The 24,916-nt window shown below is 40.1% G+C and overlaps 1 protein-coding gene across 3 annotated transcripts in view; it reads right to left on the reverse strand.

Annotated features, from left to right (window-relative positions):
• Positions 1–3,315: 3,315 nt before the first annotated feature.
• Positions 3,316–24,916, reverse strand: part of lnx2b (ligand of numb-protein X 2b) — a 63,645-nt gene continuing 42,044 nt past the window's right edge. For 2 of the 3 annotated variants that reach the window (XM_052021476.1, XM_052021475.1), the window contains exons 5-11: positions 17,772–17,968; positions 14,237–14,608; positions 13,655–13,810; positions 8,069–8,243; positions 5,470–5,692; positions 4,801–4,959; positions 3,317–3,900 (exon numbers count right to left, since the gene is read on the reverse strand). In XM_052021476.1, coding sequence (XP_051877436.1) covers positions 3,765–3,900; positions 4,801–4,959; positions 5,470–5,692; positions 8,069–8,243; positions 13,655–13,810; positions 14,237–14,608; positions 17,772–17,968 — 1,418 coding nt within the window. In that variant the 3' untranslated portion in view covers positions 3,317–3,764. Of the gene's footprint in view, positions 3,901–4,800; positions 4,960–5,469; positions 5,693–8,068; positions 8,244–13,654; positions 13,811–14,236; positions 14,609–17,771; positions 17,969–24,916 lie in introns of all 3 variants that reach the window. The other variant, XM_052021477.1, reaches the window with a different exon arrangement.

The following is a 24,916-nucleotide window of genomic DNA, read 5'->3' on the forward strand; positions in this document are numbered from 1 at the left end:
TAAATAAGATTGTGAAGAAGGCATATGGAATACTTGCCTTCATTAGTCAGGATACAAGCACAGCTGGGTTATGGCATGACTTTACAAAACATTGGTTAGGCTACAGCTGTACAGTTCTGGTGAAAACTGGAGAGGGTGCAGAAGAGATTGGACATGATATCATGATTCACAGCTGCTAGAATTTTGTTTCAGTTAATGGGAAAAGTTGTAATTTTGCCTCTTCAATTATTTATTAAAAATACCCAATATTTTTGCAGCAGAGAACGAAACTATGACAGAGAGTATCATCGGAGCAGGGATCGCAGTAGAGACAGAGAAGATCGCCATAGGGAACGGCGGCACAAAGATAAAGATGATTCCAAGCACAAGTCATCAAGGCGGTGTGTACTACTAAAGAAATCCTGCTTCCATGAAATTTTGTACAGTGATATTTGACCTTATCCAAAGCACCTGCTAAATAGGTGGCCGTAAAGTGCATGGTTCAGTTTGTGTGATATGGTCAAACAGCAAACCAGTTGTACACTAATGATTACTTCAAGGGATTGCCTAATCATGGTTTGAAAGTTACTAGCATTTATTATATTCCATTAAGAAAATTACCCATTTGATTCCTGGGGTGGATTGTCATCTGAGGATTCACTCGTGTTTAGAATAGCCGTTGATCTCATTGAAACGTACAAAATTCCTATGGGGCTGCACAGGGTAGATGGAGAGATGCTATTTACAATGGCTGGAGTATCTAGAACCATAGGTCACAAATCTCAAAAGAGATCAGCCATTCAGGACAGATGAGAAATTTCTCTACACAAAAGATAACAGCACTGTACAAAAACCTAGGCTCCTTAAACCAGCCATCCTTCTTGAGAGGCTTTGCAACCTATAAGTTCAAGTACCTTATTCTGACTCTTGACCATGAGGATTTTAAACAGGCAAAAGTCTCCCAGAGATATGATCTAAAGCCTCATTGGCTGACCAGCAGCACCAACAAAGTTTATCCATGCCTGGTCTGGCTAGAGCTAGATTATATTAAAGGAATAAACAGATTAGGTTAATGCAAGGTGTTGCTGAGGAAAGAGCAACAAAATACAGAGCAGGAACATGGAGCCTGTGGCCTTCTGACTCTCTTTCATATGTTCTTGAAGGATTATTTTTTAGGATGGAACATGAAACACAAAGTAGTGGACCTTTCATTGATGGCAAGAGAGAGATATATAGTTAAAGTAATGAAAATTCAGCTATTGACATTGGAACCAAAAGAAAATAGAATATGTTGAACACTGGGTTGTGGAGGTCATGAACTGTACCAGAAGTTGAGTTCTGAAACACAAAATGAAACCATTTATAGCTTTTAGGCTGTTCTTGGCAATGAAGTTGTAAAGAATGAAACGTTTAATGGAATCCAGAAACACTTCCAAACTAATGAGGAAAGAAAAGTTGTATAATTACCTGCTGGTTGCTTTAACGTACCCAGCCTCAGCATGATAGTCATCCCAAAGCTTAATTACTCTCTTTTTTTTGCCAAGACTGGACTTGCCAATTTATTTTCTCATTAGCAACTCTTTTAGCTCAGTGTGTAAAGGCAGCACCTAGACTGGCATTAAAGCACAGGAAAATGCTGAGCTGGGTGATCTTGTTTCAAATTCCCAGAGCTATTGGCACCAATATTCATGGGCTGTTCAGAGAAAAACACTTTCTTAGTAGAAGTCACTGGGGAGAAAAGCTGTGAATGCAAACAATGATTACTTGCATTGAGTAGTGGCCAATCACCAATTTATTGTCTCATCTCTAGATGATTGCATAGGCTACCTGCAATATTTAACCCAAGTAATCATTGTTCACAGCTTTACTGGTTCCAGCATAACTTTCTCAATAGAAGTCACTGGGGACAAAACTAACCTTTAAGTTTTGAAATGTCCATGTCTGTTGCAACTGCAGGAGGATTCCAGTAGCCTTAAAAAAAAGTTTATATCCAAACTATAGTTTATATCCAAACTATATGAATTTGGATATAGTTTAACATCAACTATTTGTGGTTCTTCCACCACTCCAACAGCAGTTCATCTCCATATAGTAGCTACTGACTCTGCACTTGATCTCAGGATTAGAGATATTTACTGGTGATTATTTACTTTCCCAGCAAACAGCATGAGAATGAGGAAGGAGAAAGTCACAGACGTCACAAACACAAGAAGAATAAACGAAGCAAAGAAGACAAAGAGGTTGGGGATGAAGGTACTACAGCACCTGAGGCAGATACAAAGGAGTAACTCGGTTGCTGAGCTGGTCTCCACGTCAGGGCATATTCATGATGTGCAGGTTCTGTGAATGCAACTTTGGGGGAAAAAATCAACTCCATGGACTCAATGCCTAATAGTTCAATGAGAAGCCTGATCCCACCTTTCTACATACTTACACTTGGATTTTTTTTTGTAAAGTGTGCTTGTAAAACAAACATTAAAAGTTTTTTTTCTACGTAGTTTGTGAATTCTCTCATAATTCAGGATGTCAGATCCAAGCAGACATTTAGATTTCTGGAAAATTAAATCTGCATGATTTGAAAATCTATTGCAAGTACTAAACTTGGAAACAAATCTGAAAAGGGTAAGTGAACCTTGATTAAAATGGTTGAATTGCACCTTAAAAGCTTGAAGATGGACCTGACTGGATAAACAAATATTGAAGATTTGGTTTAATTTTACATGTTTAAAGTGCAACCATGTAACAACCAAAAGGACTGCTCATGAACATAACACAAAATAGGAGCAGGAGTAGGCCATCTGGCACTGCAGACCTGCCCCACACTTTAATATGATCATGGTTGATCTATGCTGGCCTCAACTCTTCTTCTGTGCAATTTCTCTAACAATCAAATATTTATCCACCTTCACTTTAAATACTTATAATGATCCAGCTTCCACCACCCAGATTCACCATCCTCTGCAAGAAAAAATTTCTACTTGGTTTTAATTGACCTTCCCCTAGTAGTTATGTCCCCTCATTTGAGATCTCTCACGTGAAAACATCCCAACAGCACCCTGTCAACTCCCCTTAGGATCTTGTATGTTTGAATAAGGTCTACTAAACACTTAAAGAATACAGTCCTAATGACATTGCTGTATAAATTAACTGCTTCTAGCAATCTTAAATCATGAACTTAATTCCCCTCTTTCTCCTCCTCACTACCTTATCTAATAATTGTTTCCTCAATTATTTTATACTATCCCAGTTACAGGTATCAACCTTGATGGCACCATCAAGTGATTCATGTAACAACAGCATTTAAATCATATCACTTGTAAGATAGGAGGCAGAGTTTGATCTCAATCTTTAGAATTTATTTTCATTGCTACATCGAAGTAGATCTGAGAAAAGTGAACTGGTATTTGAATGCAAAGCTTGACTGCTCATGCAGATAATCTTGTTATTAATCTTTTAGATCAAAAAATTATGTTCAATAAGTCTAGTAAAGAATGCTCTGAATTGACAGGAGCAAGATCAGACAATGAATTGTCCCATTTTGGGGAGCTGCACAGCCGTGCTCAGTGAAGTCCAATTACATGGCAGTTGTATAACTTTGGACATTTATGGCAGGGCTTTATTCAAAGCCCCACACCTTCCCTGCTTTTACAAATTTATTAAAAACTCAAGTATCAGGGACTGTGCTGCTGAAAATTGTTTAACAAAAATGCACTTTGGTGATCTGGTAATTTGCACTGCTCATTTTCACGATTAAAACCTTGACATTAATTTTTGTCTTGCCATTTTCACACACAACTTCCTGGCCAAGAGACGACAGTGAGAGTGACTCGATTCCTCTGTTCTTTCAGCATTGGGATTACAGCTGAGTTGCTCATGCCTGCTGTGGAAACACCATTTACAGCAACAATTTCATCCCCGCACCTAGGGAGGATAGAGAAAATTAGACCCTGTTTCACTGACCGTGGAAACTCTAAAGTACACGTTATGTAATCCTTTTTTAAGTACTCAGATCTTGACTTACACCTCCAATTACTTAGCTTGGTTTGGCAAATAGTTACCTAATTAAAATGCATAGCTCAGAAACTTAGCTGCACAAGGAGATCATATCTATAAGAAATTAGATAAGCTATTGGCCATTTTCACCCATAATCATACCTTGTAACTTCACCTGCATGACTCCTAACAGAAATACCAAATTAGGGGAAGAGATGTCAGACTTTGAATCTACCTCACGACTAGCTGCAAGCAAAAAGGTGCTATGAGGGGAAAAAAGCGATCTTGTGTGCAAGGTATGTAGGGTACCACTGCCACATTGAGTGATAAATAAAGGCTGTAAGTTGCATCTTTAAGCTCCAATATACATTGATGAAGCCCACACCTCTATATACTGGCCATCTTCCCTCTACACACTCAGTCTGATGCAAGGTCTTAACCTGAAATGTCAACCCTTAACCGCCACAGATGCTGCTTGAGCTGCTGAGTTCTTCCAGGAGTTAACTTTTTGCTATGGATTCCAGTATCTGTGGTCTCATTTCTCCAGGAAATAAGTTTATATTGATTTGTCATTCTCATTGGAATTTTAAAAAGAAAATCTGTGTGCTAGCTACCTTTTAGGTCCCCACAAACCTTTCAAAAAGTTGAAAACAAATTCCTTTATTGTCAAGTTTGGTGACCACTTCTGCACATATTACTCCATCTAGAGTCTAACCAATGTCTTGCACAGCAACAATCTCCAAGCTTTTCTGATGCAGTGATAAAACTCCATAGCCAATTTATTTTTTAGTGCAACCAAACATCATGCTTGCTACGAATTTCACTTACTTTAGTCTTCCATCAAAATATGCTGGTGTGCCGGGTACAATGGTTTTGATAAAGAAAGGTTGGTTTTCTTGGCTGTCCTCGAAGCCCCCAACAATGCTAAATCCCCAGCTTTCAGAGTTGCTCTTAGACAGAGTAATGTCATTGCAGCAGTGAAGGTAACTGCACAAGGAGAGCAATGGCGGTTAGTACTTTTCTGTCCATCAGATCATTCACATGATCTGATGTTAAACAAAATCATGTTTAAACAAATTTAAGTTCAACAGTTCTTCTTTATGACAACTAAATCAGTTAAGCCTTATCAATTTTCAATACAAAACTAATTGATCTATTTGTAGAGTACAGCAATACAATTTGTTGGTTTGAGCATATCTAGTGTCATATTTTGATCCGATTTTCAATTATGTTTCATGGGTATTAAATGGTTGTAAGTTAGAATATGGTGCTCCCAACAACTTAGTGCACTATCAAACAATTTTTTCAAATATTCTCTTCTCCATTATTAAATCTTCTTTAAAAAAAAAACCACAAGTTGTGATTTAATTGCTTGCTGTATTCTCATTTACCATTAGCCTGCTATGGAACAGTAATACACCATTTTCTTTTTTCACTATAATACTTATACAACAAAGGAATAATAATGTGCCTATCATTTTGATAAGCAGTCATTACCTTGGTAAACTTAGCCACATGACCCATAATGGTGACCAATCATAACTGTTCTCCTTGCCCGCCTCCAAAAGCTCCTCTGATGTTGATGACATATCTGTAGTAGGGAATTCCAGGACTTTCAACAACACTGTAGAGGAGGCTGCATTCAACTTGAGAACAGACACTGCTTCACTGTAACTCAACTGTGTGAGGTCCACTCCATTTATGTTCAGGAGTATATTTCCTATAATAGAAAATATTAAACACATCAAAATGATAGGTATATCAATAGTAGCAAAAAAGAAACCCTCCCAGAGTCAATGAGTACTGATAGTTAGAAAAACAACTAATATTTCTTTTCTTTCCTATCACAGCTTCCTCTTGTGGCATATGATCAGGTAAATACTGTTTATTCAATTCCCTATTCTTCATGGGCTATTGTAACCCAACAGCATCAGATCAGACGCCCATTTAACTATCCACCCAATCCAATCCTAGCAGTTCTGATTGCCAAAAGCCAGCCGGTTGTTCACCTTGGCTTCAGCCTATTCTGCATTTCTAGCCAGGGTTATCCAGAGATTGATCCAGGAACTTGGACAGAATCTTTTTTTGAGCAGTGGTTCAGTTGGGTGTGCTCTTACTTCAGAATTTAAGTTTCTGGGTTCAAGTCCCATTTGAGCAATCTGAACACAAAACCAGTGCAGGACAGAGAGTCCCATGGCACCACACTGTGGAACAGCGGAGGAATTAATCTCAGTGTCCTGATCACAGTTGTGTTGTTGTTTGCAATATACCTTTGTGTGCAAATTGGCTGTAGCTTTTCTTACATTAAATCAGTGACAACGCTAAGTACATCACTGACTGTTAAGCTCTTTGGGATGTTACAAATGGGACACAAGAGCAGCTCTATCAATGCAAGTCATACTTTTTCTCTAGCTCAAGGCAACAATCCTGCCAGTAGATCAGTACCAGGACTTTCTTCTTCTTTTTGTCTCAGCCATTGCTAAGTTAACAATCTAAGTCATCAAGGAAGCCCCAGCTAGCTCTGATACATGGTCATCAACCTGAAACATTAATCCTCTTTCTCCAAAGATACTGCCGACGCTGAGTATTTCCAACATGTTCTGCTTTTATTGGGCCCAGAATTCAACAAGTGATTAAAAACATTAATGGATATCTGACAACACAAGTTGTCCATGAAATACAGCAATTCTCTCTCAACTTTAGCATGCAAAAATATTAGCAAGGATTAAAAGCTTTAAATGTTGTCACAAGAAGTACACTTGAGGCAAAGGGAATTCTCTCTCAGGAACTGATGTTGGTCGATTTTCAGAGATTGAGGGAATCATTGGATGGGGAGAAATCAGGTAGCAAGGTAGAGTTTAGGCACAAAATCTACCACAATCTTGTTCATTGACTTCGCATGTTCAAGACCTACTATTTTTTGTCTTCTTAAAAATAGGCTGTGCTATTTAAGCTGACTAGATGCTAATAACCAAATCAGTATTACAGTAGTAGTAGAACAACAGACATTGTGGTTCATTGTCATTTTGCCCATCCATGAAGTGCAAAAGTGGATATTAAATTTGTACCAAAGTTAAGAGCTTTCTCAGGACCCAACTGCCACCTAGTATAGCTTTCCTGTTTATTAGGATGTTAAATACCAGTTGTGAAATCCAATTTATAATTCATTGACAAATGTCATTCTCCACCATTATATTTCTTCCTTCCCCTACTGCACAATTCCTTCTTCCCCCATCCCCACAGTCACTCTGAAAATAGATCAAGGACTTTCAGATGCAGGAAGTGAGGTATACAAAGAAGCCTTCACATTTGCAAATGCCTTAAATTTCTGATGGCTTCAACTTGTTCAAGCTGTGTAAAGCTTTGCTGAACAAAATAGCTGTTGTTTTTAAAAATCAAATTAAAGTATGTTGGAGAAGCTTTTTGATATCCAGCTGGTAAAAAAAACATTGATAACATCCAAACATTATATAAAAAAAGGTTGAAATATTTGATAACAGGTGGACAATTTGTTTAAATGTTGGAATAGGATAAAAAGACAAGGCTTTGGTTGAGCTCGATAGATCAGAAAACGCAAAGTTTGATCCCCAGTCTATATGGGATTAGCTAATCTCAGACGGCGAGTGATTAGAAATCCAACCTGGCTTGTGCGTCATATTAGGGAAGTGAAATTGAGCTAGAATTCCCATTCCTGATCAACCCTGTAGTGCAAGTGTTTCTAAAGTGGCTGAGCAATGGTTTGAAAGCATTGTTAATAGCTTGCTGACAATTGCTGTTCATAATACATCTCCACTAGGGTACGAGGTTGCAAACTCCATCAGTGGAAATAGTTTTCAGTACAGAATCAATGCCTTGAGAACAAAAGTAGGGAATACACATTGAATGAGTACATTTAACATGGACACAGTCCCTTGCAATCTTTTTAAACCAGAAACAGAGCAGAGATGATGAATGGAGCAGACTCCAATGCAAAGCAATACACACTGTTGTAGCCTGAAATCTAAAAGCATACCACGATGGTGCACCGTGTACATTGTAGACTATGAATGTGATGTATAGTGATGCATCCATTACAAAAACACTCTCAAAATATTACCTCTCTTGATCCTGCGATCCCTGTACAGGCAGCCAACAGGCTGGATGCTGGTCACATATATCGGAACCTTGTACTTATTTTCACGGCCGCCTGAAATTGTTATTCCTAGGGATTCACGAGGTTCCTTTTTCACCAGAACTGTCTTCTCTAGGCACATTGAAGCCTGTGATAAATCCTTAAGGGAAATAAGAGAATTGTTAGAGGATTAAAGGAGTGAAGTTCCAGATGTTTAACTCACAGATAGTTGGCTAGTTTGGTGATTTAAAACAAAAAGTATTTTGGCCCAATTTGCAAATTCAAAAGGTCTTAGGCCGTTTGTTGCCAAGTTTTGCAGCTCCTGGAATTTTATTGTTGTAAATTTAAAAATAATCTCAAATTTAATGATAAATTATGGATAAGGAAAACCAAGATCATTGATCAAACTTCTGGGTACTAAGAGATTTGCACACAGGATAAGGAAATAATCTCCGTAGTTTATCCCCACAACTAAATGAAAATGTTCTACTCCCCACCCATTGCTGTCTAGAAGAGGGGTTTTAAAAGCATGTTTGTTCCAATGAAGCTGGTAATTAGAGGGAATGGCTAACAATTTTTGCACACAGCAAATGTCCCAAAAGCTTCATTACACATCTATTGCCAGCATGAAGAACACAAACTCACTTAAAAGGATATCATAGAATCCTTGTGGCTCAGGGGACCACTTGGCCCATTGAATCTATGCCAGCTCCTACTACCACAATACTGTTCCCTGATTCTTTTGCTACAGTCTGCAAATTATTCTCCAAGGAGCCTAACCTATTCCCTCTTGAAGGCAATGATTGCCTCTAGGGGTGATGGAAACAATTAATACATTTCAGATCCCAACTACTTTGAGAAACAAGTTTTACCACACATCCCCCTCCCATCTTTAAATCAATTTCCCCAGTCCTTGAACCACCCAACTAATGGGTACAGCTTCTCTCGTTAGCCTCTGGTGCACAACACATATGGCTGCACAGGCTGCATCCTGAGATGGGTCTGTCAAACTGCCACCCCAAGAGGTCTGTTTTTGTCTGATATGGCCACCTGTGTGATTGACACACCGCTGGCCTGCACTCCCCAAGGTCCTATGGTTTGAAGTGTCAACTGTCCAAACTTGATTGAACCTTTCAAATAAAGCCCCTTACTCCAGCCAAGCAGGAGGCGGCTCCAGGACTGCAAAACTGATGCACTGCACATGGCTCCCCAGAGTCCTAGTGACTGCTGTGGTTTTTAAACTGGATCATTTCAAATCCTTACGAGGGCAGGGCATGAATGTTTTCTTTAAAAAAAACATAGCATGGGAGACGTAAAGGTTTTTGATAAGGTGGAAAGAACTTAAGGAGACATAATGAGTGGGGCGGCAAAGAGGCAAAGGAGAGGAAGTAAGTGGAGCCATCATGAGGTGGTAGTGTGTGGAGCAGCCATAACTTTGGCATTTATTTATTTAAACCTAACTAAAAATCATTGGTTCTCATGAGTGGGTGGCACATCTGGCTCCTCCACAAAAAATATTTAGCACATTCATACAATCTAAAACAGTCATGGTCTTGTGCACCATCATCAGATCTCCAGTGAGACCTACCCCAGCTTCTCCAGTACAACTTTAGAGCTGCAAACCCTCAGTTCTGGAACTGCCGCAATGAATCTTTTCTGATCCTTCACATTTTTCTTAAAATTGCATTACTCTGGCTGTGGTCCATCATAACTTTCTTGTTTTCGTATCTCATGCCTCTCTTTATGAATCCTAAGATCCCATACCCTTTACTAACCATCTCTCACCATGTCTTTCCAATTTCAAGGATCTATTCACATCTACATTCAGGTCCTTCTGTTCCTACACAACTATACCACTTACTTACAGATGCAGCCTGACGTGCTAAGTATTTCCAGCATTTTCTGCTTGTATTTTAGATTTTCAGCATCTGTAGTTTTTTTGGATTTTCATACACCACTTCCCCTCTAATTTCCCCTCATTCTTTTTGCCAAAACAGAGAACTTTTCCTAATACATTCATGGCTAACTCACTAATACATCAAAGACAGTAAAAACCTCCTGGGGAACACAAATGCCTACCATTTACAACCAGTTAGGACAACTCTGTTTTCTGCCTATCCTACCACAGCGCTAGCAACAACTCCACGGGCCTCAATTTTGCTAACCTGTCTTTTGTGGAGGACTTTATCAAATGACTTCTGAAAATCCATGTAGATGACATCCACTACGTTCCTTTCATCAACCTTCCCTCAAAAGATTCGATAAGTTTAATCAAGTACAATTCACCTTTAAAAAATCTGTTCCGGCTCTCCTTTGTCAAGCAAATTTCTCCAAGTGTCTATAGTCTCTCTCTAATTATTGTTTCTAAAAACTTCACAAAAGGTGATAACATCTGGCTTTTTGCCTAAGCTATAAGCAAGTTGTTACAGAAGTATACTGACAGGACTAGTGTGGAAATAAAGGTGAGGGGTGTGGGATAGGGGAAAGAGGAGGAAAAGGATAGCTTAATTAGAAAAGGTGATATAAATAATGCTTCTAAAGTAAAAAGGGGAGGGGAGGAAAGTACTCATTAGAAATTGTGCCAAAGGCAACACAGCTGAATGGAAAATTGAAAGGCATATCAGGAAAGTAGCAAGGGATATTAGAATGAAACATTAGAGCACAAGGAGATTTTGGGGATATTATGCTTGGAGTATATATGACATGACATATTATCCACTCCTGACATGCAGCTGCAAGACAGACAGGCTTGGAGTCTAAATATGCCAGGTTTTAAGATCTATGGGAAAGACAGAAGATATGGGAGAGGGAAAGGGCTAAAACAAGTTAAAAATCACATCAAGAACAAGAATAAAAAAGGAGCCAAATAAATAAGGCAGACTTCAGCATTAAAAAAAATGTCAAGCATATTAGCGCCTTTCTGGCCAGACTAATCCACCTTTCAGCACGTTGTCTTTTTTCTGCAGGTCACAACTCTTCAAGTACACATCCAGACCCTCTTTAAAAGGGGATGGCTCTACCGTGCTATCAGGCAGTGAATTCTAGACTTCTACTACCCCCCCACCTGCCCCCCAGGTGAAAAGAAACCCTTGTCCCCACTAATTCTTCTGCTAGTTACTTTAAATACAGGGCTCCTGGTTTTGACCCCTCTGCTAAAGAAAGAAGGTCCTTTTTGACTCCATCTAGGCACCTGAACTTTCTCTCTCTCCATTCTCCTCTGTCGCTGAAGAAACAACCCTAGCTTATTCATTCTTTCCAGTCCCAGCAACATATTTGGAGAACATAGATTTCATCTAGATAGATCTTCATTTGTGTATTTATCAAGGAAAAAAGATAACACAAAATAAAATAAAAATCAAACAACATGTTATAAAAAGAGACAAAAGAAAAGTGAAGGTGGGAGGATACAGAAGTGCTCAGGATTTCTAACTGGTAGAATGTGACCAGTAGTACCCCACAAGGAACCATGCACCATTTTATTAATTTCTTAGATGGAGTAAAAAGACATATCCAAAGTGCAAAGATAGACAGCAACATTAGCAGTAAACAGATGAAAAATATGTCCCCATAACAGTTTAAACAATTGGACAAAATTGTGGTAAACAGTATTTGATACTGGCAACTGCAAGGTCATTCACAGTGATAAGGTTAGTAAAAAGCTAGAAACGTTGGGAGGTACAAGCAGACTTGGGATATATTACATAGATCAATAAAATATCATTGACAGGGACAGAAAATCAAACGGCAAAATGAAATGCTGGCCTTCATATCTAAAGGGCTGGTGTACAGGGGGTAGAAGTTTTGCCATTATTTATACAAAGCCCTGGTTAGGTCATAACTGGAGTAGTGAGAGCAAATCTGGATAGATAACTTATGTAAGGATATTTCAGTGATATTTGATATTAGAGTATTATTGGTTGATTTATGAAAAGGGATAGAGCCCCTAGAACAGGGAAGGCAAGGGTATGATTTGACTGAAGCTTATCAGATATTAAGAGGAACTGATGGCATCTCCTGGTTGGGGAGTTAGAACCAGTCTGTAACCAGAACCAGACCTCACAGCAGTCAAGCAAGAAAACATGCAGGATGATTAGACTTGAGCAGCAGCCAATGATAATGTCAATTGGCAGTTTTAAATGCATGCCACATGCCATTTACCAACCAAGTAGTAACAAGTGACATGGGGCAAGGACAGGTAGATCGAGTTAGCCACAGATCTCATTAAAATGGTTAAAAAAAATTCATCCCTTTATTCATCGTCCCTTTAGTTCACTACATTCAATCTTTATGAAAGTGCCATTGATGTAAGGGAATGTAACCTGCTCCCCTTTGTTTCCCCACCAGACCCAGGACTGAATGACAGATGTCATACCCATTTCCCTGTTCCTGCCATCAGGAAGCATCACTAGAGAAGGTGCGAGCCATCAACTTTCCACAATAAAACATTTTCCCAGTGGATCAAAAAGCCATGATGTGTCTAAGCTCATGAATGGTGTGAATTACAAACTGATAAACAGAACATAATCGGGGTCTTTATATTCTGAACACCAGATTAACTTACATAACTAAAAGCAAAACCTGGGAACAATCATGTTAATACAGATGTATTCAGTTTTCATTGTCTACATATGACATTCTCCTAACAGAGACAGAACTGCCAAGAGGAAATCAGTGGTTCCTTAAGGTTTCATTAAACAAAAGAGAGACTCTATCAGTGACTGTAAGCTGCCAGCTTTCTCAAAGCTCTTAATTGTTTTTCCTCCAGAATCAACAAGTAAATACATTTCTTCCCTCATTGGTTTCAATTGTACTGGCAAGATAACCAAATCTTAGTTTACATTTGTTATCCTGGGAGCATCTAAAGAAAACAGACTTAACAATAACTGATGTTTTCACAATGCATCATCACAAAACATTAATCATCATCCAAAATTATCCTCTTATAAAATGTTTGAGAAACAATGTCCTAAAGTCATGGACTCATTCCATTGTCAACACCAATCTCATCGCAAATCCACCTCACGCCCTAAGGAAGGTTAAAAATTCAATTGACTCTGTATTTGTTTGTCTAGGGATGCTGATGATATTGGTTTTATTTTAAATAGCTAAAACAGGCCTTACTGGTGAAAGAGCAGGATTCAATTAGCATAGCTTTCCGATATTCCCATCCGGCTGGTGTGTGGGTGGGGGGGGGGGGGGGGGGGGGGGGGGGGGGGGGGGGTGGGGGGGGGGGGGGGGGGGGGGGGGGGGGGGGGGGGGGGGGGGGGGGGGGGGGGGGGGGGGGGGGGGGGGGGGGGGAAAGGGGGGGGGGAGGGGAGGGAGGGGGGGGGGGGGGGGGAATAATCAGAGATTGATTTGTCCAACAGGAACACAAGATATTTTTGCACTTTCCAGCTCATTTGAACTGTCAGGAGAGCCTCCAGGATGTCCCTCATACTAAAATTCTGTCTGTACACGTTTGGCTGCTGTCAGAACATTTGTTTGTTTGTTCGTTCTTTCAGTGGTCTATGGGATACAGGTGGGAAGCCCACGTGTCAGTCACTGCCATTATGACATTGCCATACTACTTACCTTTTGATAGTGAGAGCGTCGACGGCAATGCTGCTGCAATGATTTACTGCGATGCCGTGAGGGGCTGTTGTTACTTGAGGCAGCTTCGTCAATAATTTCTGGGCTCTGTTGATCAAGGCACCTCTGGACTGTAAAACTGACAGTTCCCTCACTAGACTGAAAGAGAGACGAATAGTAATTTACTCATCTATTTCACAATTAATTGTATTATAATATTTATTGACCTGAAGGCTGAAAAACTTGCAAGAAGATGACCATGTTATTCACAGTATAGTGGCATTATGGGAGTAGCAGCTCTGCACAAACCAATGAGTTAATGCTGGACATCTAGTTTGAACATTGCTAATTTAAAAAAAATGCTGCTATTAGCTGTTTTATCTGAAGAAAGGGACGATACGAGTGTGAGAAAAGAAAAGGGAGAAAGAAGTGTGGAAGCAAGCGAGAAGGAAGGGGGATAGTAGCAAGAAATATAGTAAAAAGAAAATCAGTTGCAATTGATTTGTATAAAAAAGGAATTAACTTGTTTGGCCTTAATCTAAGACTTTTTTTTGTTCCTAACTCAAGAGCATCGGCTGCATGTACCTGTATTATTTGTGCTGCTATCTCTGGGGTTCCATTTTTGAGGTCCTGGTTATTAATCATAAGCACTTTATCGTTATTATGCAGCTTCCCATCTTGAGCAGCCAAGCCACCGGCTAGAAGATCCAGAATAAATACTCCAGCCTCATCTCCCTTCCGAATTAGTTTTATACCCAGTGGCTCGTTGCGATCTCTTTTATGCAAGGTTACATGCACAGTCTGCTTTTGTGTGTTGCTGCTACTTCTTTCTTGTGAAGGTCCTCGAATGGCAAACCCTCTTTCTTGGAGCACTGAGAGCCGTGAGATGGAGCAAGGCTGCCGCAGGACGTTGATGGCGTAGCTATGTGGGACACTGGTGATATTTATACCGTTCACCTGGGAAGGGTGGAATAAGAACACAGTGTAAGAGGTATCCTTGATCACAGCACATGACAACCCATTTTAACCTTGGCAACTTCTACCCCAAAACTTCACACTGACCAGAGGCTTTCACTTGTTGGAGAAAGATGAGTTGCGTTCTGGATGGGGGGATGGGAGGGCCAGGGGCAGGAGAAAGAAGGTGGTGAGGTGACTGCACAAAATGGACTGTCAGTAGTAACATTAATTTTAAGCATGGAATAGCCAGGTGGTACCCAAGGAATAGTAACTGGAACTTGAGTAAGAGGTAGGAATGGGTTCTCGCTTATGATGTGGGGTCTTGGAGATGCATTCCTGCTAGGAGAGTTATTTGCCCTAGACAAAAACAAAATAATCCATGATAAAATCCACATTCATAATATAGAGCACAGAACCCAACCTACAATTAGGACAACCTTTTGGTATTGAAAGTGGACCAAGTGTCTCGGGTGGAAGTGGTCTTTTTTGAAGATTGGCCGAGGATGATTACTAGTGGCAAGTAACCATGATCACTCTGCACCAGTGCCAACAGAGCCAGTGATCTGGGTGTCAAGAGGAATTCAGGACATGTCAAGAAGCATTCTCTATGCCTTGTGACTTGTTGCTGTTTCTTTAAAACATGGTCTTCTTGTGCATTCATCAATAGCTGGGCCAAACATGACTGGATTTGAGACTCTAGGCTACTTGATGCAGTGGGAAGACACCACAAAAATCTGCAGGTTTATGCATCACTTCCAGACATGAGCACAACTTAGGCACATACCATCAAGTTAACTCACGATTCTTGATTAGAGAGGTTTTCTTTCCAATTTATATTACTGTCATCTGAGTGAGGTCACTAATGCTAACACTTGACTTCTAGTTACAACATACCTCACTTATAGCTCCAGTATATCATAGCCACACACATACCCATCAACAATATTTTCACTCCCAGCACAAGATACAATATTTTCACTCCCAGCACAAGAGGAATGTCCCTCTATATTTGACCTCTCTCAATAACCATCAAATTCATAACCTGAGTAAAATTGTAATTTCTACTCAATTATGGATTGTATTGTCCTTAGGGCAGATAGCTGGGAAGGATCAAACTCCAGCGGTTAAAACTCATTTTGATAGGGTAGACTAAGAGAGGATGCCACCTCTTGCGAGAGAATCAAGAATTAGAGGCCACTATTTAAAGTGAGGTGTTGTCCATTTAAAAGAGACGAGATTATTTTTTTTCTCCCAAAGGGTTGTGAGGGGCAAGTCGTGCCTCACAAGCCTAACTGAATTTTTCAAGGAGGGGACAAAACAAGTAGATGAAGGTAGAACAGTGGATGTGGTGTATATGGACTTTAGTGAGGCACTTGACAAGGTTCCCCAGGATAGGCTCATCCATAAAGTCATGAGGCATGGGATCCAGGGAAACTTAGCTGCATGGATTTGGAATTGGCTTGCCCACACAAGGCAGAGGGTGGTAGTAAATGGAACATATTCTGCCTGGAGGTATGTGATTAGTGGTGTTCTGCAGGGATCTGTTCTGGGACCCCTGCTCTTCATGATTTTTATAAGTGACTTGGATGAGGAAGTGGAAGGGTGGGTTAGTAATTTTGCAGATGACAAAGGTTGGTGGTGTAGAAGGCTGTCATAGGTTACAGCGGAATATAGACAGGATGCAGAGCTGAGTAGAGAAATGGCAGATGGAGTTCAATCCAGAGAAGCATGAAGTGATACACTTTGGAATATCGAACTTGAAGATGGAGTACAAAGTTAATGGCAGGATTCTTAGCGTGGTGGAGGAACAGAGGGATCTTGGGGTCCAAGTCCTGGGATCCCTCAAAGTTGCTGCACAAGTTGATAGGGTAGTTAAGGCGTATGGTATGCTGGCCTTCATTAGTTAGGGGACTGAGTTCAAGAGCCATGAGGTAATGTTGCAGCTCTATAAAACTTAGGTTAGACCACACTTGGAGTATTGTGTTCAGTTCTGGTCACATTATAGGAAAGATGTTGAAGCTTTAGAGAGGGTGCAGAGGAGATTTACCAAGAACATGTCTTATGAGGAAAGGCTGAGCAAGCTAGGGCTTTTCTCTTTGGAGCATAGGTGGATGAGACACCACTTGATAGAGGTGTATGAGATTATGAGAGGCATAGATAGAGTGGACAGGCAGCACCTTTTTCCCAGGGCAGCAATGGCCAATACCAGAGGACATCAGTTTAAGGTGAGTGGAGGAAAGTTTAGGGGAGCTTTTTTTGTTTTTTTTTACACACACACACACACACACACACACACACACACACACACACACAGAGTGGTGGGTGGCTGGAATGCACTGCCGGGGGTGGTGGTAGAGCCTGATACAAAAGGGACATTTAAGAGACTCAGATAGACACATGGATGTAAGAAAAATGGAGGGTTATGGGCTGTGCAGGAAGGAAGGTTTAGAATGATCGCGGAGTAGTTTTATATAGTCGGCACAACATTGTGGGCCGAAGGACCCATACTGAGCTGTACTGTTCTATGAATCGTTGGTACTCAAAGGATGGTGAAATCAGAGTTATCTTTCATGCATATTCTTCACAAGTGAGGGGATGAAGGTAATACTGTGAATGGCAAGTGAACTAGAGGCGAGGTGAAATTTCTTAGAAGCTCATGGTCTTTGGAACGGTCTTCCTCAAAGGACAGTGGAAGCAGTTTTTCAACATTAAGATGAAGGTAGATACTTGATAAGCAAGGCAATGAAAGGTTACTGCAGGTAGACAGGAATGTGGAGGTGAGGGTAGCCATGAGCTTACAAAATAGTAGAGCAATCTAGAGTCAAGAGCCTGCTCCTGCTCCTAATTCATGTACTTATAACTCTTGCAGGAACTTCATAATCACACAAAAAAAAAACAAGAGATGAGACTTGCATCCTATCCACGTATATTGCCCTTAAACCACCACCCAGCAATAAAATGAAAGCCTACTGACACATTTTCCTCCCTGAGCAAATGTTTCTTTCCCCCCCCCAAAAGAACTTCACGCTCTAAAATCCAACATGGCATAAACAACGCTAGGAATGGTCAGCAACTAAAAAAGGATAACACCTGAGGCTTTGCAAGAGTTGATGCATATCTCACCAGATTTGTAATGCAGTAGAATTGACCATCAGCCAGTTACCTCTGTTATATGATCTCCAGGTGCAAGCTTTCCATTCCTAGCAACAAGGCTGTCACGGAGAATCTCCTGAATCACAATGTTACACAGCGGTGTGTCTTTCCCGCCAACTATCTGAATTCCCAGTTCTTCCTGAGGGTCTGTGCGATGAATTTCAACGATGGTAGTTTCTGCCAAAAGGCTGGACAGCCGAGGCAGGTCTGCAATAAAGTAAGGCCATCTGAGTTTCATGTGATAAGGCAGGTTAAGATAAAATTAACAGCCTACTCTTTAATACTTAAATGGAGAGCACAATGTATAGAATGCAACAATATCCAGAAGTTAAAAGAAACTAAAGATTTTCTTTAAAGTCTCTTTCATATCCTCACTATGCTCTGAGAAACTTTAGTCACGCAAGTAGTGCAGTCTCTGTGGATGAAATGCATCAGCAAGATAACTAGCTGGCATTAACAGTAAAGTGATAAAGAACAGATGATTATATATTTTGATGCTGATCACAGGATAAATATTAGCCAGGGCATCAGGGCAGACTCTCCTAATCTTTAAAGTAGCGTCACAAAGTCTTTTATGCTCAGCTGAGGGTGCAAATGGGCCTGCAGCTTAACATCTCAGCCTAAAGATGACACCTTTACACAGTACCCATTGAGTACTACACTGGTATCGGCTCTAGGTTGTGCGCTCAAATCTCTTTCTAGACCCACTTCTCTGACTCAGACATGATTTATTTCCAGGTAAGCATTGCGAGCTTATAATAATAGGATGACATATCAGATGTAATAGAAATAAAAAAAGTTCAATACAAGAAGTTGTTTGGCCTATTCTACCTGTGCTGATCAGAAAAAGAGTAGCTGCACAGCCTAATCCCACTGAGTGTGTGGCCCTGAAGGTCAGTTCCTCAAATACACATCCGGGTACTTCTTAAATGCAATGAATGTTTCACCTCCACCACAGTTTCAGGCAGCAAGTTCCACGTCACCACCAGCCTCCGGGTGAAAACACATTTCCCCCTCTCCACTCTAATCCTTCTGCCAATTACTTTAAGTCCCTGCCCCCTTATTTTTAACCCCTTTACCAAGGGATCTTGCTCCTTCCTGTTCACACTACACAAGTCTGTCATACTTTTATACTCTTAAATTAAGTCTCCTCTTAACGTCCACTGTTTCAAAAAAAAACAACTTTAAGCTTATCCAATTATTCCTCATAGATGTCAACATCCTGTAATTCTCTTCTGCACCCTCTCCAGTCCAATCACATCCTTCCTACAATGTGTCGATCAGAACTGCACGTACTCAGGCTGTTGTCTAAATAGTGTTGTGACAGGTCAGGCTATTGGCAGGAAGAATAATGTGAGACACAGGAACAGGTTATTTACTTTCCATTTGTCTCCCAATCTGTCCCATGTTGTGTCTCTGATGTTACATGGCTATAATGCTGCTGCAAGTAAACTTTTCATTGCACCTGTGCATACATGTACTTGTGCACATGATAATAAACTCAACTTTGTTCTGACATAAACGAATGGGCCTACAATTAACTGGTATTTATAGAAAATGAGTCCAAATATTAAAAGTTTGCATGCTCTAATATTTAGACTAATGCTGAGGCTAACTAACCACTAGAAATAGTTTCTGTATGTAGTAATAGCATGATAAATTTGTTATCGGTAGAGATTTTTAGTGTAACGTTAAACAGATTAATTGAAATGCAGCCCCTCAATCTAGTACTGATGGCAATACATTAACTTTAATTTAAGATGGCATGTGTCGCCCTAGTCTGCTTCAGGCTTTTGTAGGCTCAAACAGCTACAACATGTATTTATTAATACGAGACACAAGAGATTCTGGAATCTGGAGCAACACACACACACACACGCAAAAGGCTGGAAGAACTCAGCAGGTCAGGCAGCATCTATGGAGGGAAATAAACAGTTGATGTTTCGGGCTGAGACCCTTCATCAGGACTGGAAAGGAAGAGGGCAGAAGCCAGAATAAGAAGGTCGGGGGAGGGAGGATGAAAGGGAGTGATGCAAGAAGCTGAGAGGCGATAGGTAGAAGAGGCAGAGGGCTGAAGGAGGAATCCAGTAAGAGAGGACAGTAGACCATGGAATAAAGGGAAGGAGATGGGAATAGATGGGCAGGTCATGAGGGCAGGGGAGGGGAAAGAGGAGCGGTGAGGGGTCAACAGGAATGAGGGAAAACTAAGGCAGGGGAGAGAGAAAAAATCTTTTACAATTAAATTTTGTATTATGTAAAATGTTTGAATCTACCCTGTATTTCAACAACATGAACAAGAAACTTGCAGCAAACCAATGTATTATAAAATAAAATGCCCTAGATACATTGCTTTGCTCATGAATATTTTGGTTTCTCCCTCACTTTAACAATAGGAGAATGGGCTGGCACAATGATATATTTCCAAGTCAGGATGTTGCGTGGTATAATAAAGTTACCATGCTCGCAAATCCAAAGCCAAAGACATGAGCTCAAATACTAACATGAGAGTTATAGAATATAAATTCGGATTAACTCAAATTAAAAACAAAATAACTTTAACAATGCTCACCACAAAGCTTCTGAAGTGTTGCAAAAACTCGTAGGATTCACTCATGCCACCTTTACATGATCTGGCCTATATGCAACTCCAAATCCACAGCAATCTGGTCAACTGTTAACTATCCTCTAAAATTTCAGCAAGATTTATCATAACCAACTGGAGGAAGAAATTAAAGAGGGACCATACAGCATCGGACTTGGGCATCAAATTGAGACATGGCAAAGGGACTTGCCAAGTGAGGCTAACTTGAAAATATCATCAACATTCCTTCATTCGTCACTGGTCATAATCACACAGCAGTGTAAGAGAACTTCACCAGAAGGACTGGAGGGGTTCAAAAAGGCTGCTCATCAGAAATTTTTCCAAGGCAATTAAAGACGGACAATAATAAGTCCTCAAAATTTTCTAAAATGTTAGCCTGTTCCCAATCCTGCTTTTTTTTAGCAGTGGTGTGGAATTTAAACAACACATGGATAAAGTTTCTCAATTTGAAGTGTCCTGCTCTTGAGAATGTTGACCATCAGCAGATTGCAGTGATGATCAATGAGGCTATTAAATACAAATTAATACAAGAAGAGCTCCAAAAATATGTATTCAGAACACTTAGCACATCAGACAGCACCTGTGTACCCATGCTAAAGATTTCCATTTTGGAGTTGGCCCTTTCACAAAAGAAGAATAGTCATCCCAAAGAATCAAGCTTTTCCAACATCATTTTTTTTGCATTTTAATTTTTTTTTAAAAGAAGTTGTGATTACTGGAATGACGACAGACAGAATGAAGTAAACACCTTTGAGCATTTTTAAACAAAAGTTTAAAAGCATGCTCACTTCAGACGCTCCAGATAGAACTATCATTCCAATCACCAGAACACAGTCCACATTCCAAGTGAATTGGCAGTCAGTCGGCTGAGAAGCAGAGAGCTCTCATGAGACTGCAATGGTGACAATAGTGGTGGTGACGGCAACAAAGACAAATCACCTGTTACTGCTCAAAGTATACAACAGGTTGGGCAGCATTTAATCTGAGACAAAAGCTTGATTAATATTTCAGGTCACTTGAAATGTTAACTGATTTCACAGAAGCTGGCTGGCTTGCCGAGTGTTTTCGGTACTTTATGCTTGTATTTCACCTCTTACTGTACTGCTTTCCTCTGTACATCAGAAAGCCAGTTTGTGTGAAGTACAGACAAAACCCTACTACTTCCCAGTGTAGGACAGCAAAATGAACCTATTCCAGAGAATGCTCTTCCTTTAATTCGCTAGATTCCAAGGGCTACCATTGCTATGAAATGCAATACATTTACAATTTCTTAGCATACAGTATTATTTGCTGGTATTCCCAGGTCAGGTTGTCCATAGATTTTTTTTACAGAATAAATGACTCTTTAAGTCTACATCTTCAATAAGATTCTGAGCGCAGGAAGGAAAGTAACTCCTTGAAGGATACAAGATACTTATATTTCAAACTTGTGGCTCGTTTCTAATGTGTTATTTGTTTGTGATACTTCTGCTAAATCACGAGCATTTGCCTCTTGTAGGCATTACCCTCAGTCTGTGTGAACTTAGCTCAACCTTCCACTGAGCCATCCTGATGCAAACAAAAACCCAGCATCTGTCTTGTTTTGTATAAAACATCTTCCTTATATTCTCAACAGTGATAAAAGGAGTCCTGTTTGAAGCAACAAATTTTAAATCCATCTATATTTATAAAACTGTACAGAATAGTTTTAAGCCTGCATTGTCATAGATTGTTAATGTAAACATTAACATATATACAATAAAGTCACTAACCATTTTCTAAATATTTCAACAATTGTGCAGAGGTTACAATACCACGAGCTTCCACTTTTTCTTTTGAGGCTGGTAAAGGGGAAGAACAATGCAATAGTGAACTAAAAGCTAACTACATCCAATTCTTGTGGAAGACGTTGCTTGAATGCGAGCCATGGTCAAAGAACTGCAGTAGTGAGTTGTTGCAGTGCATCTTGCAGATGCTACACACTGTGGTGAAGGGAGTGAGCGGTTACTTTGGTCCATGGGGTATTAATTTAGCAGAATGCCTTGCCCCACATGGTGTCCAGCTTCTTGGGTTTAACTGGAGCTACACTAATGCAGAAGTGGAGGATATTCCATGCCTAATGTACATTGGATTAAAAGCTCTGAAATTTATCCCACCAAGTCCATGCCAGCATTTGTTCCACTTGAAGCTCCTCCTACCTAATTCTCAATGTTAATTTCTATTCCCTTCACATGCCTGTCCATCCTCCCCTTAAATTCCTCGTCATAGCTAGATCCACATTCTCACCACTCCTTGGGTAAAGAAGTTTCATCCCAGTTCCCCATTAGACTTCCCGATGGTTATTTTGCATTGATGGCCTCTAGCAATACTCTTCCCCACAAGTAGAAAAAAAGCATCCACTCTATCAACACTTCGCATAATTTTAAAGACCCCAATTAGATCATTCCCTGGCTTTCTTTTCCCAGGGAAGAGACCTGGTTTGTCACCCTTTCCACATTTCATACCTTTAACGTTCCTGATATGATCTTTGTAAATCTTCTCCACACCCTCCCCAGTGCTACTGTATCCTTTTGATAATGTGATGACCAGAACTGTATGCAATAATCCCAAGTATGGTCCAACCAAAAGGTCAATAGAGGTTTGGTATAACTTCAAGTTTTCAATTCTGTCCCTCTAGAAATAAATCCTAGTGCTTGGTTTGGTTTTTTCACTAACCCATTGAGCAACTTTTAGAGTTTGGTACATTTGTATTCCAAGATCACTATTTCTTTACTCTCTCTAGACTTGCACCTTCCAAGTATTAAGTAATCTCTCTATTCCTCCAACAATGTACTGCCTTGCATTTAACTGTGTTCGATTTCATTTGCCAATTATTTGTCCATTCTTCAAGCTTATTAACTTGTTGCAGTTTTCCTGAATATCGATTAACTTCATCCACACAACCAAGAATCCTCCTCAACTTTAGAACCTCAAGCATTCAAACTGAGGTTCACATGTACTTGTTACCCCAGTATTTATGAGGCACATGTGTTAAGTTTCTGGTCAATATTGACTATTCCCAAATCTCCAACATGAATATCTGGGGATGTATCTGTGGATGATAATGAACTCCATTACCCATCTTTATCTGCTGTGATTGGCTACACTTTGGTTCCACTCTTTGCTTTTTGTTTTGATGCCAGCTAGTAATCCATTCCACTATGCATTCTCCACATTCTTTGCCCATAACCACCAGTATATTATGGGGCCCACTTCCAAAGGTCTTTTGAAAATCTAGATATTACATCTAATGCATTACAACTGTCTGCTCTCTCCATTTTTTGCTACTTCAAAGATTTCATTAATGTTAGTCAAGCAAAAATTTTCCTTCCAAAATCCATGCTGCCTATTCATTGTTAGATTTGTTTCTCAATGTTTTTCTATTGTCTAGCAGGACTGTTTCCTATCACCAACGTCAAGCTGACTGGCCAACAATTCCATGGACATGTCCCTTCCCCCTTAAACACAGCCCTTACATTAATAGTTCACCACTCCCCTGTGCTACACCTCCCTTTAATGAATTAAGAGTTGTTTCCATAAGATTCTTCCAAAATGTGCAGTTGCAATTCACCCAGACCACATTTTGAGTCATCTTTGTTTGACTATTGTATTTAATTTATCCCTATTTTTTTATTTTTGATGCACTCGTTTCATTATCCATCACCTTACACACTTGTTCTTTACCACCCTGGTGAACACTGATTTAGCACATCTGCCTTTATCCCATTCTTACCTGTATTATTGTCCTATTCATCCCACTGCATTATATATATATTTCTGTTTTAAACTGTTGCAAGACAGCTTCTCCTGACCTATCTAGATTTTTTAATTTGACCCCTCCTAACCCTTTCATACCCTCTCTCATCATGGAGTTTTCAACTGCCCATATAGTCAATGTATGCTCCTTTCCTTATCCTGTATTGTTGACTAATGGTAGAAAGATTTTGGGGGATCATTATATTGCCTCATTATATCCACCTTCTCACTTGTTCTTGCTGCCACAGTATTTATGTGGTTCATCCATTAAAGTTTCTGGTCAACATTGACTCCCCACTCCAAGATATTCAAGTTGGACATTTGGTAGTGACAGTGCTGCTGAATATCAAAATTGGACTCCCTCTCTTATTGGAGAAGGTTATGAGTTCACAGAGGGATAAAATGCATGGTTGAGGACTAGGACAGTTTGTGGCTCAGGAGTAGGGTTCACTATGGTCAATGAGTATTCAAGCATTTATGGCAGTCAATAATCAGACAACAGTGTAGGATAGCAAGCATTTAGATAGATCTGCAAGAATGAAGCAAGTTGTTTGTGTGGTAAATGGGTATGCGAGGACATCCTTTTTCATTTCATATTTGTTCTCAAAGCATTCTTGAGAAGTGTACCATCCCTAATTGTAGGAATCCCTGGATTTTTACCATGCAAAATGGATAAGGTGATGATAACCTTCATCGGGAGCTCAAAGAGACCCTGAGTAAACAACAGAAGAACAGTGCCAACTTCCCACATACCCCCCACACTTAGCACCTCCTACCCT

This window comes from Pristis pectinata, chromosome 8 (genome assembly GCF_009764475.1).
Source record: "Pristis pectinata isolate sPriPec2 chromosome 8, sPriPec2.1.pri, whole genome shotgun sequence".
Lineage (NCBI taxonomy): Eukaryota > Metazoa > Chordata > Chondrichthyes > Rhinopristiformes > Pristidae > Pristis > Pristis pectinata.